This window comes from Callorhinchus milii, unplaced genomic scaffold, assembly GCF_018977255.1.
Source record: "Callorhinchus milii isolate IMCB2004 unplaced genomic scaffold, IMCB_Cmil_1.0 Scaffold7, whole genome shotgun sequence".
NCBI classification, from domain to species: Eukaryota; Metazoa; Chordata; class Chondrichthyes; order Chimaeriformes; family Callorhinchidae; genus Callorhinchus; species Callorhinchus milii.
The window spans coordinates 16873785-16886928 of record NW_024704748.1 but is presented as its reverse complement, the minus strand read 5'-3'; the positions used below and the strand labels follow the sequence as shown (position 1 = coordinate 16886928).

General features: G+C 35.2%; 1 protein-coding gene across 1 annotated transcript in view; it reads right to left on the bottom strand.

The window, feature by feature from the left end:
* The window catches only part of LOC103181072 (catenin alpha-3), a 245557-nt gene that overhangs the window by 207197 nt on the left and 25216 nt on the right, over positions 1-13144 (bottom strand). Inside the window, exons 6-7 of the mRNA XM_007897286.2 lie at positions 9817-10080; positions 1438-1641 (exon numbers count right to left, since the gene is read on the bottom strand). Of these exons, the coding sequence (XP_007895477.2) occupies positions 1438-1641; positions 9817-10080 (468 nt within the window). The remainder of the gene's footprint in view (positions 1-1437; positions 1642-9816; positions 10081-13144) is intronic.

The window sequence follows — 13144 nt, the reverse complement described above, 5'->3', positions numbered from 1 at the left end:
AAAAAACTCTGCTCCAATCAAAAAAGATGTAGTAAAACTCTTCAACTGAAAGTCTGTCGAGGGAGTGGAGGAATTCAAATGCCATGTCTAACAATGTCCAAAGGTAAGTGATGCTTGCAGTTCAGAATACAATATTTTATCCATGCATAGTATGTGAATTCTCATGACTATTTATAATTTAAATAATTCTGTTATCTTCTGTTGTTCTTACAGTTTCTTTTGGTAGTTTAGCAACAGATATATATGCATCACAGTTGTTCGAAGGCAATCAGATCACAAAGCCAGTGGAGCAACACAACATTATTTGCCATGTGATCATACAGTTCTTATATTTGAATTGTTTCAACACCGAACAATGGGGCATGAGATACTGAATGACCAATGTAATCATTGCATTATTATGTAGACTTTAGCCCACAAAAAAACATTTTCATAAATCCCCTCTTGGCATTTCTACTCAATTGCAGATATCTGTAAATAGAAGTCTAGCTTTTATAATGTTTAAAATAATAATCCGAATGATCTTTTAACATAGTCCTTAGAGACTGAAAAAGTACACTAAGGCATGGTGTTTAAACAATAAAAGTAGCACTAAGAATCACCTTTATTTGTAAGTTTAGGTGTAGGAGTACCTTAGATCAGAATTCTGAGTCACAAAAAAGCTTAGGGAGAGAGAAATATAAACACAGGCAGACTTGTTAGGCCAAATAGTCTGGTCCCAGCATTATCAATTCTGTGTAATTTGTATTAGCTTTTTCATAATGTACTACATTAGGATGAAACTTGATACATCTTATATTTAATCTACGCAGGCTTAATGTAAATATTATCTGCATCTTTCCTGGGCTCAGAGACTGTAATGGTAAGTATCCTCAATTAATACCAACTGAGTTAAGGATGTTAAGGTTCTGGGTCACTTTTAAGTTATAATTCTAACCTTTAGTAAAGTAGTAGCTGTAAGATCCACACATTTTAAAACCAGCAAGTAGACTTCAAAGTTTGAATGTGAATGGAATATCATGTACTCCCATCAGATGAAGGCAATTGCTAACAGGTACTTCTGACTTCTTTCTACACAAGTGAAGTCTGTGTTTGCTTTCTCCTCCTCCCCCAACCCCAACCACCATAAATGTAAATTGTTGAAATCTGGCAACACTATATTATACAAATGGGCATGTCTCGATGACAAAGTAATGTCATCTGTTGATCTTGTATTCCATTGTGGAAATAACTTACATGTTAATGCAGTCAAGCTGTTGTTGGGAACATTAATTATGCTCATCAATTCAAAATGCAAAAAAGTAGCGTCATTCCACAAATCAAATTCTCATGTACTCCAAGTATCACTGCTCCATATTCCAAGTAAAGAAATCATAAACTGCATGTTCAATTATTGCAAAGAAAAACAAAAGGAGGAAAGTATCATAGATTACTCACATTACTCATGTATTCAGACAGCAGATCCTGAAGAGCTTGGCGCACTGCATTGCACTCGGTTATAATTTGCTCACGATGCAAATCACGTGTGCACGAGGAGTCTGCTAACAAAGCTGCTCCGCTAACAATATTTTCCAACCTCTTTTCCAGCATGGGCCTTAATTTGTTTTCATCATTCGTAAGTGGGTCATTTGTTAATGTATTCTGAAAAAGAAGAAAACACCATTTAGATACTTAATTTTTTGTAAAATAATATTCAGTAATATTTATAAATAAGAAATATAATATTGGTTAATACATCAGGTGACCTGAATTTTAGCAGAGCTGACTATTCCCCTCTCCTACAAATACATGACTTTTCTGAGGATGTGGAACTGAGGATTAAAACAAGTGCTCAAGCACTCTGAGGTGCTGTATCACGTGAAGGACGCTATATAAATGCAAGTTGTTGTTGTAGCACTATCAAGAGAATCTAGCTATACCCTAAATTACAAGATCACCGCAGAGAAAAACTATTGTGATAAACATCATGTCAAATATATTGTGTATAATAACTGAAACAGACCTACCCATTTTGTTCAAAATATTTTTAAGATACAGGTATGCATGCCAGTTTCTTCAAGTCAAAATAGTGCACTTTGATTTTGAACCAGGTTACAAGATTATTTACACATTTGTTACTTTCTTCCTTTTTTTGTTTATCTTTGCAATAATTGAACATACAGTTTATGATTTCTTTACACACGGAGAGTGCAAACGCCTTTCACAGAATCCCCCTTAGGATTGTCTGACCCATCGGCCATGGTGCTGCTATACAACACCAAAACATTCCCACCAAGATAGCTTTATCCCATTTCTGAAAAAAACAACTCTGTACAGTGACATCAGGAAAGGATCAGTGGGTTCATCAGACAATGAAAGAGATCATGTCACAACAACAGGGCTTTATAAAATTCAAAAATATCCTCAAATGTACTTTTCTCCCTATGGATGTGATCAAACCCACTTAGTCTCTATCATCATAGGAACTGCAGAGCGATTACAAAGATGCATTTAGCTGCATCTCACTCGAGTATTCCCTTGCATATGGATACTTGCCAATAACTGCATACGTGAGTCACTGCCCCAAAAAGCAAGTTTAACACATACTGGGACTGTGTATTCTCAGTTTAACATGCTCTAGGACTATGGTGCAAGTGATGAAGGGACAGACTGCAAGAGTGAGTACTCCAGTCAATGTATCTCTTAACTGTTTAAATTTGTGGAGTATAAATCCATCAAACAGATTGCCATTTAGTACCTAACATCACATGCTAAATTTCATTCCCACATGGTCCTAATCACAGCTCTTTGGTTTCAATGCCATTTGCAAGTCACATAAGGCAAGCAAGAATCTACTCCTGAGTGTAATGGATTCCATATTCAACGGTTTACCATTGAGTACCGTTTATATTTTAGCCTGGATTATCATAACACTTAAGGTACTTTAATATCTCCCATGACTCTTGAAGACTTTGATCACCATCATGGAAATCCCATTAGTGGGATCTGGAGTTAAAAATTGTGACGAGTTACAGTTCTAATATCCATATAATTTAACAGCTATAATGAACCTATTTCCTGTTCCCTTTTTTGGATCTCTAAATATTACATAAATAATGCTATCAATGTTTGGCAGCTTATTCACTATCACAGTCCCCACTTCAGCTGCTTGCCAATTTGCCAGTGGCAAGAAGGTTGCAGCAGCAGAAATTTAGAGCAACACTGAAACAAGTTATTAAAATATATTACTTTCACAGCTTTAACTGGCACTGTTCTGCAATGGAAGGAGTAAAAACTAAGTCCCAGTTCCCATTCCTGAATAAATTACACTAATGAAAAAGTATTGAATAGCATGAACATATTTAATGGACCGTAACCCCAAATGAGTACAATAAATTCTATCTTTTGTTCCACACAGGCCAATACCCAGATTTTGATGAGACTTGTGCCCTTGAGCCAGCTTCCAGGCAATAGCTCGAACACAGCTTCAGGTGATTCACATTGAGTTACCGACTCAGATGATTACTTTTGTGTTGATTTGTAAATCACAAAGGTACTTTCCTTTTCTTCATGTTACACTACTTGGATCTATATCAAGAGTAGTGTTTTACCAATAGTATGGTACTCACACATTTTTGTGAGAACATTTGAAATTAGATTTTCTATCATATGAAGGAAAACATTCTTATGTCTCAGGTCAGTGGAAATTGAGATTTAGAACTGACTGCATTAATATTTCTAACTCTAGTTCACAATGAATGAAGGAGTTGAAGAGTTAGCATCTAGAAAGAGTTTATGCAGTGATTGTTGCCCAGAGAAACTCTCATCTAAAAAAGGAAAGTCAACAATCAGACCTTTGACTGCTGTATTTATATTCACAAACACATAATGAGGATGCACTTGATAGAGATTTTTTTTACTGCAGGGCACAAATCTAAATTTAGTACATGTCTAAACTGAAGTATAAAAATATTTCCATACAAAAGCAAACAACGCCACACATTAGTTAACATTTCTTAGGTAGGGTTATTGTGCTTTTCTGTTTTCTAATCACATTCCTTGCTTTTTATGTGTTTTTAACACATTTAGAAAATTTAATGAGTCCATTCAAGCCATGGAGTTAATGTCAATTAACTCTGAACAATTCTACGATACCAATGACACTTGCCATTGACATCTTACATCTACTTCAAATTAGCTGTCAGGGACTTCTTAATATATGGCAATGTTTCAGCCAAAAGCTCCTTAACTATATTCTTTTTTTCAGCTGCGCATGGCATATAATATATTCTGTTTAATTATGGTACTACTGGGATATATGATGATTTGTGATGTGCCATGGCTCACAGTACGCCAGAAACTGCATCTCTCACTGCATGCAAATCACAGATCGGGAGAGAGATCACAAATCTTATACTTGTTGGGTAAGCACTCTGTAGCATCTTAAAGTACATTTAATGAAGTTAAATCCCTATAGTGCATTTACTGTCCATATTTATTTCCAAATACTGTGGATTACAGAAAACCAATGCAAAAGATAATCAGACCCTTTACTGCTAATGCTCTTCAATAAATACTGCAAGATCAACATTTGTTTTCAATTTATTACAAGTTGAAAGTTGCTGTGGATTATTTGTGTCAATGAACATGTGGGTAGAAATTCCCCCTAGGTCTATATTTACTTTATTTAAGCAACATTTTAGAGTGTCCACAATTTAGCAAATTGTTGAATTCAGACTTAACTTGAACTCTTAAAAGTACTTGCAGGAAACCCGCTTCAAAATTAAGGTTCTATCTGAAAATTTACCAAATTCAGATTGCTCTAAATTCATACATAAAGTAAACCTGGATCCATGTGGAATTTTTTCCTAATGATATTTTAATAGGACATTTCTAACATAGGATTGCTAGGAGTGGGTGGCAATTTCTTCTTGCACAAACAATAGTGTGTTATTGTAATATTTTAAATAAAGATGTTATTTGTATCAATGTTTCCTATGTACGGTTGTCTGCACTGCAGTTGCCATGAGGACATGACAGCACCATTGGAAATCTGCAGTGAAATCTGCAGTTACACAGATTATCTGAACAGTAGGACTAGTTCTCATGAATGGTTACAATGCTGGAACATGATCAACTGAGTTTAAAATTCCAAGATGTAGTCATGGATGGTTTCAAATCTTGAAGGTAAAAGCAGCCACGACAGAAGGATTCCAAAACCTTACCAATGCCCACTGTTTTCACGCAGCGAGTTGTTCAAATCTGGAACGCATTGCCTGAAAGGGTGGTGGAGGCCGATTCGATAACTACTTTTAAAAACGCGGTGGATGGGTATTTGAGGAGGACGGATTTGCAGGGTTATGGGGAAAGGGCTGGGGAGTGGGATTGACATTACACTGCTCTTCTCAAAGAGCCAGCACACAATCGATGGGCCGACTGGCCTCTTTTTGTGCTGTACGATTCTATGATTCTGGGCTTGCACAGCTTGTCAGGCAGGAAGATCCTCAGTCACTTAAAAAGGCTGGTGTTGAACACGGGCCTAAAATAATTCCCAGCTATGCGTACAGAGATTGAATCCTTCTTCACCAAATATACTACTTTAAAATGCTATGTAATTATATGTAACTTCATTCTGGAGCTTGGAATAAAGAAAGGCATTTGTGATTTTTGATAGCAAAAAGATGGCACCTTCTGATTCTGAAAGACCTGAGGGAGAAGCAAATCTCCAGACAGTGGGGGTTTGATGCCAAAACTGTCTTTCGAGCAGACTTTGAGGACGCATTTAAATGACATTTCTGTCCTTGTGATAAATAGAACATATTGTACCACATTTCCTCCCCTAAATACCTAAGAGCACAAATTTTATGAACTAGGAGAATTACAAATTACAATTAGTACAAATTAGAATATGTTAGGAAGTGAAAAATTTCAGATTTCCTGATAAAAAGAATAAGATCGAGTTAATTAAAACATGAGTTGCCACATCACCATATAAAAGGTGCCAATTAAAGGAAAAAATCTGTTTTCTGATATTCTAAAAAATCCTTCTTTGATCTTGAGACTCTGTGATATACACTTCAATTGTGTATTGTATTTAGCAATGTTCTGAATCTTCATTAAAATTTGGGATCAGAATTGATACCAACATTCAATTATATTAAAACTGTCCTTTGAACGTTTCATTAAACATGAGGTATGCAGCCTGATACTCAGTTGCTTAGAGTGCTAAACATTGAGACTGCTTATCAGTGGACTTCAGACTATCTCGTTCCAGAAATTGTTTTGATTAACCCTTTGCACCCACAAATACTTCACATTTACAAAAGACATAATTAGCATAATTGTTTTAAAGCTAAGATTCTAGGTCATCCAAAATCATAGATTGATGGGACAGGTACACATTTCTTCAAGATAAGGTTATGATGCCTGGAGCGAAATCGAAGCATGAATGAAAGGTCCGATTAATGTCATTTCTATGGTGCTAAGATAGCAGCTCATGACTTTTTCCAGTACTTCTGTTTGAGATGCTTGAACCCAGAAGTAAATGATGCTTTTTGACCCTGTAATCCACTCTATCCTACATTCATTTACTTTACAATGATAATAGATAAGCCTGAATCTATCTTTAGTATATTGAAGAAAGACAAATATTGATGCAATGAAGAGGTTTTTGAATTGAAAAAAAGCTTAATTTGTTTAACAATATTAACGATTGTCTCAATTTACAACAAATATCAAGAGACAAAATTGATTATTCATTTAATGGCTATTTGTGAGCCATTATTATTGGTAAATAGTCACTAAACTCTATAGAAAAGTTGTGAATCGCTTTGAAACATTCTTGGCATTATAGGCACTAAACTAAATGTAAGGATTAATAAATAAATAAAAATAAGTTTGGGTGCAATAGGTCCACCCCAAGGCAAGATTAATGGTGCTTATGGTGCCATATTTTAAGATTCATGTGTGCCATTTGGAAATATGTTTTTTTCTTTTCCTCAGGTAAAATAAGCATAATGAAATGCACGATACATCAAATGGTCCACATGCCACAACATTGATTCATACGCTTGGCCATTGATAGTCTGAAGGTCTTTATCCCTTCACACTTTCAATATCAAAGCATTTACCATTTATGCTACAGCTATTACCATTCCGCCTTAACAAACTGCTGTAAAACAACATTTTTCTTCTTTAAATTTTAGTACGTCTAATTCTCTCCTCTTTGGCACATGCATCTCTGCTCTTTGTCTCGCCTTTTCTTGTTGGGCCCATGCACACAGGCACTGGCTGTCATCAGCACCCTCGTCCAAGTGACCATTATTACTCATTAGTATTATTATTCATGGGAGAACATTCAACGATCAATAAAAAATGATTTATTCCATTAATTGCTTCTGAATGCTTTCTTTCAATACAATTTTTCCAAATTATGTTATGCAGCAATCAGGGATGCATTATTGCCAATTAAAGTGGAATTTCAAAGAGTTTTCCAGTGAACAGTAGTATGACATCAACTTCACCATTGAAAAGGGGCACTTATCCTAAATTAGAGATGGGCATCAGATGAGAAGATAATAAAGGCACCCAGAATAAACAAAGAAATCAATAGTCTAGCTGTTGCAAATATTCAGCAAAATAAATTTTGTATTGTTAAATTTATTCAGCCTTTTGCAAACTATCATGAAATACTAAAGCATCGAAAAGCATTCTTTGAAAATATTCACCATATCACTGAATCCTGCTTGAAGGGTGCGATATAAATGCAAATTGTTGTTGTTGAATGATTCAGTGCAAAGGTAGGCATGACACAAATATATAGGACTTCTTAGAGAAGATAACTAGATTAATTCATCATGGATATTACACATCTAGACTTTGAACTAGGACTCAACAAGACCCTTTCTCATAGGAAGCATTTTGCAAAGCTATGGGTCATAAAATAAAAACAAAGCCAAGTTCATTACTAATTGGCCAGACATAAGAAAACATAAGATGATTAATTGAAATTCACAATGATCTGCCCTTGGTATTCTGCAATTTATTATCTTTACAAATGATCCAGAGAAGTGACACCTAAAAAGCATTAAACTTGCATTTGATGTAAAGCTAAGGAGGAACACCTACAAAAGGCAAAGACTGCTAATACCAAATGCAAGAATGATTTGTATTCAGAACTATCAATTGATACTGTTTATATCCATTGGTATTGAATATGAACAAATGTAAGAAAAAACATAAGATTTTAAGAAAGAATGGAATGCAAAAAGGCCATTTGAGATTACCAATTTAACTCTGGGAATTTGTTACACAGATCTATCACTTAGTGGGGAAGAGGGGAGGGTGGAAAGAGAGTTTTTTAAAAATCTGTAGTACAGTTTGAGATTTCTTAATTTTTTCCTGCTAGTTCTCTGCTTATGGATTAAATTAAAGAGCTTGTTTAAATCTGCATTATTTATATCACTAATCTTTTGAAACTGATTCATGCTCCCATATTAACTCATCTCAGTGACAACAAAGATGTGAGCCTCTCCTTCCAGCATATAGTCCTAAATTCTGAAATTAGGCAAAACACTCGAATCCCTGATCCCTCCCCGATTTTCTTCTTCCACTATACCCTTTCTTGTAAACCAGTAACCTATAAAAGGTCACTGATTCACAAGAAAGGGTATAAATGAAACCAACAAGGATGATTCTTTCATTCAAATTGAAAATTGGCTGAAATCCATTATTTATTAAATCAATATGGAAAACATGAAAATCAAGCTAAAGCAACAAAATTTTAAAATACAGACATGTCAGTATGTTTAATCAATATTCCTGGCATTTCCTAAGAAAGGTTAAACATTTTTAAAATTAATTGCAAAAACTAGGCTTGTGTGAGCATTCACTCATGTGTGAATATACGTAGGTAAGTGTTTCTTACAGCAGATCTAGCCGGAAAACAGCTTGGATGCATGTGGGAAATCATTTCAGAAATATTTGTTAATTTATACTTGAAAGAATAATATTGTTTAGGTTACTACTGTGCTTTAAAATAACACCAGTGGTTTTCTTTTGACAAGTGCAATGACTACACAGTTAAATTGTATGACAATAAAATTGTATCTTCTTTCTAACAATTGAAAAATTGTTTCATCAAAACTGTCAGATTTGGGGAAATTTAGTGTTCATCAAAGCAAGATTCCAGTTTTGATAAAAGGAACATTTTCTATGCTTTGGCAACACAAGAGCAACAAATATTCTCAGTCTAGGAATAACACAGTATCTCTGTCCTTTGAGCCTATCTGAAAGAAACGTGCTTTCGGTCATGTATTCCATTGCCCCCACATTCCCACGCACCCCCTTCCCCTCCCCACCCAGGCTTGGGTGCCCAAGCAACTATGTAAAACACTTTGTGACACCCTCCCGACATGAAAGGTACTATATAAATGTAAATTGTATGGTAAAAACACTATGTTGCACATTGTAACTTTTCTATTTATCATATCTCTTGCTAAGTGAAATTTTCAATTTAGTATTTGTGCTCAAATCATTTAAATCTGAATTTTTCTATACCGAGTCCTTCCAACCAGTAAAGGTGATACACCAATGGAACATTCTGAACTTAATTCAAATTCAGATCTTAGAAGTAAAAAGGAACTTTAGGACCAGTTGCAACGTAAGATGATGTTCCAGTAACTTTGCTTCAACAAAATACACCTCAAACAATGTTCTTATTTGTCGTTTAGATTCATTAATTTATAGTTTTAATGGATATTTTAGTTCTGCTTTATTTTCATAAATCATTCTCCTTTCTATATATATATACATAAAACTGTTTTAAAATTTGCTTACCTCAAACTCATTGAGAGCTTGAACAATTGATCCTTTAGCTGATAGTAGTTGAGGTTTTGAATGTGCAATTCCCTGCACGGCATCTGAGATAATTGTGAAAGCATTCTGTATCTCATTGCACACAGATTCCCTGCTGGCTCGAAGAGAAGAGATACCAGTGTTTTCCAAGCAAGCCAGGGAAGTAGAATATAACAATGAGGAAGATTGCTTCAAACAAGCACGGGCATTTGCTAGTTCATCACGTTGATCAGGTGCCTTGAGGTCCTGCCAGGAAAGAGAAAGTGTACATGAAATTTTAATAATATTATTATTTAATTCAATAAAAGATGAGGCAATAAACAGTGGCAGTTTTTTTCAGGAGGTGTTTTAATGTTTCATAACAAGCTGTGCAATGTTGTGGTGTACAATGTTAGTTGGTTACACCGTATATTTATTTTATGCTTTGGCCAGGCAGAAAAATAAATCTAGCCACCTTGGATAGACCACAAGATAGTTCACGAGGATGATTTTGCTCAAATAAACTGCACACCATTTGAAATTAACATGGGCAGATGTGATGAAGCTCGCCTTTCCATATCTGCTGTAATGATCTTTATGCCCTGTTTATGCTGTGCTTTGAACCATGAATTTGCAAGGGCAATTCAGACTGGAGCCCTTCTTGAGGAGGTGTTTTGCCCAGGAATCTAAATCCAAATAGTGTGCAGTTTATTTGAATGAAGATGTGTCCAAATCATTTCAAAACTCTTGCTTTCTTAATTGAATGATGTTGTTAATATTTCTTTACAAAAGGTTTCATCTCCCATAGATAATTGTCTTTGTATATTTGAGCAAAATCATCCTCGCTAACTGTCTTGTGGTCAATCCAAGGTGGCTGGATTGGTAATGTAATTAATATGATTATCAAAAGTGTCTTTAATGTTAAAAACTGGACATGAAACGTTTATGGGACATTTTTTGAGACAAAGTTAAATCAATTTGCAGCAGTGCAAATAGATTCCTGGGCAAAACACCTCCTCAAGAAGGGCTCGAGTCTGAATTGCCCTTGCAAATTTGTGGTTCAAAGCACAGCATAAACGGGGCATAAAAATCATTACAGCAGATATGGAAAGGCGAGTTTCATCACATTTGTCCATGTTAATTTCAATGCCAGCATCCAGTGATGAAAAGATTGCTCTTAATGAGCATTCCAGTGTTTCCAGAATACTTTAATTTGACTTTCTTGATAGTCATCAATAAAAAAAGCCATCACATCATCATTTATATCTGGGGTGTATTTTGTATTCAGGTTCTTATAAATCTTCCCTGTAACCTCTGCACTCAAAACATTAATTTTATTTATATCACTAAAAATTGAAAGTGCTCTCAGTTATTTCCGAAATCACTGCCTACTGCTACCAAGAAGTGAAAAAAAGATCTTTGAAGCATGACAGCTCCTGATAATGTCATATTCTACTGTCATAGGTTTGTATTGTGTCACTATCACTAGTTGCATGCTTCCTTGTGTGTGATGTACTTATCATACATTTACTTGAGTCTCATATACTCTCTCTCGTTCTCTCTCCCCCCCACACCAATAGACATGTATTATTTTATTTTTCATTATATTTATTAAAATCACCTCTACCTTCTTTCAACAAGAGGTTCCAATATACTAGCTTCGTTCTGATAAGGCTCTGACCAAAAGCTTTAGAAAAAAGCATGTTCCCAAAGGATTCACACAGTAAATCAGCTTTATTGACTGGTCAGGCTCTCAATGTTAATGCAGATCTAAACGCTGTGTAACCTGTACAACACATTAAGAATGGATGCTCAAGGATCCAAGAAATACCGAAGGCGACGATTGCATGGAACTTTTATGTCACTAATAAGTCAAATGCAGTATCAGCATTTGATGCTTATTACTGTCAATGCAATGAGTCATCACTTCATATGCTAATCTTTAACCCTGGAGCTGTAAATGAGAATACAGAATATCACAGGCTTCTCAGAACCAGTAATGTCTTCTGAATGTTTCCAAGAGATTTCATTTATTTTTGTCCATCTATTTTCATTTTTCTAGAATACTGAGATTACTGTCTTCAACATTGGGTTGTTTCTTAAGTCCAGTGTTCTGACCTCTGCTACCCTTCCCTACAAACTATTCCAGCTGATTCTTAAGGTTTTCCTTTGTTCTTATTTTCAGCAAACCACTTTACAGGTAGCAGAGATTATGGTTATCTGAAACTTTGGATGACTTGGATGCAAAATTCAGATTCCTTACCAAAAGCAAAAATAGCAACAGTGATTGAAAGGTGGGTGGGAGATTGAAATAGCATCATTGTTCTGTGGTCAATGAACTGGGTCAATGAAATTTGGCAAGACAGCTGATAGTCATGACCTAATTTGGAATCACTTTGTGTAAGGAGTAGCACTCTTTCCATTGCACAAGGTTTACCATAGTACAATTTAGACGCGGGGAGAAGGGAATCATTTAGATACAAATGGACCAACTATGGCTGTTTCAGCATTTTCTATTTTTACTTCAGATCTTCAACATCTACAGGTTGTTTTCCTTTTATGTCTACACTGCTGTTCTTCATATTCTTAAAGTTATTGCCCTGCATCCGTATAAGATCATATACTAAAGAACTGCACTAGTAAAAAGGCACCTACTATTCTCACATTCAATCCTTGTCTCTACACGCCTAATAAATAAAAGTCATCAATTATTCTATACTCATACTAACTAATCATATCACATGACATATTGCAGTACAGTTTGCCACAAATGAAATTTGGTGAAAATCCAACATTCATTACCAATAAATTATATAGCAATAAATATGGCTGCTTAAATTTTTCCATTGCACAACTACTAATCAAATTCTTCCCTCTGCTTCATACACTAGGCATTATTACCTAAACAAAATAATTTGGTCACTTCAATCCACGACTGTATGCAGGACACTGCTGTGTGCAATTGGCTGCTGCATTTCACCCACAGATATACATTCAATTCACTTTACAGTATATTCTGTGAAGCACTTTGAGATGTCTAGAGGATGTGAAAAGCACTATATCAAATGCAAGGATTATTATTATTACTCATTACTTGCATGCTATTGAAAAAAACACTAGACATTGAACAGAATTAGCTAAAGGCAGCAACTGTAAACAAAACTTGAATACAAGGTAAATCAAAGCATTAATTATTGCAATGGCTGCATTATGGTGCTGCACGTCATCATGTTTTCAGATCAATACAACACTATTTAATCAATAAAGTGCTCCAAAATGACCTTTCAGTCATGAAGCTTGAGATTAAAAGCTGTGACTTTTAATGTTTAAG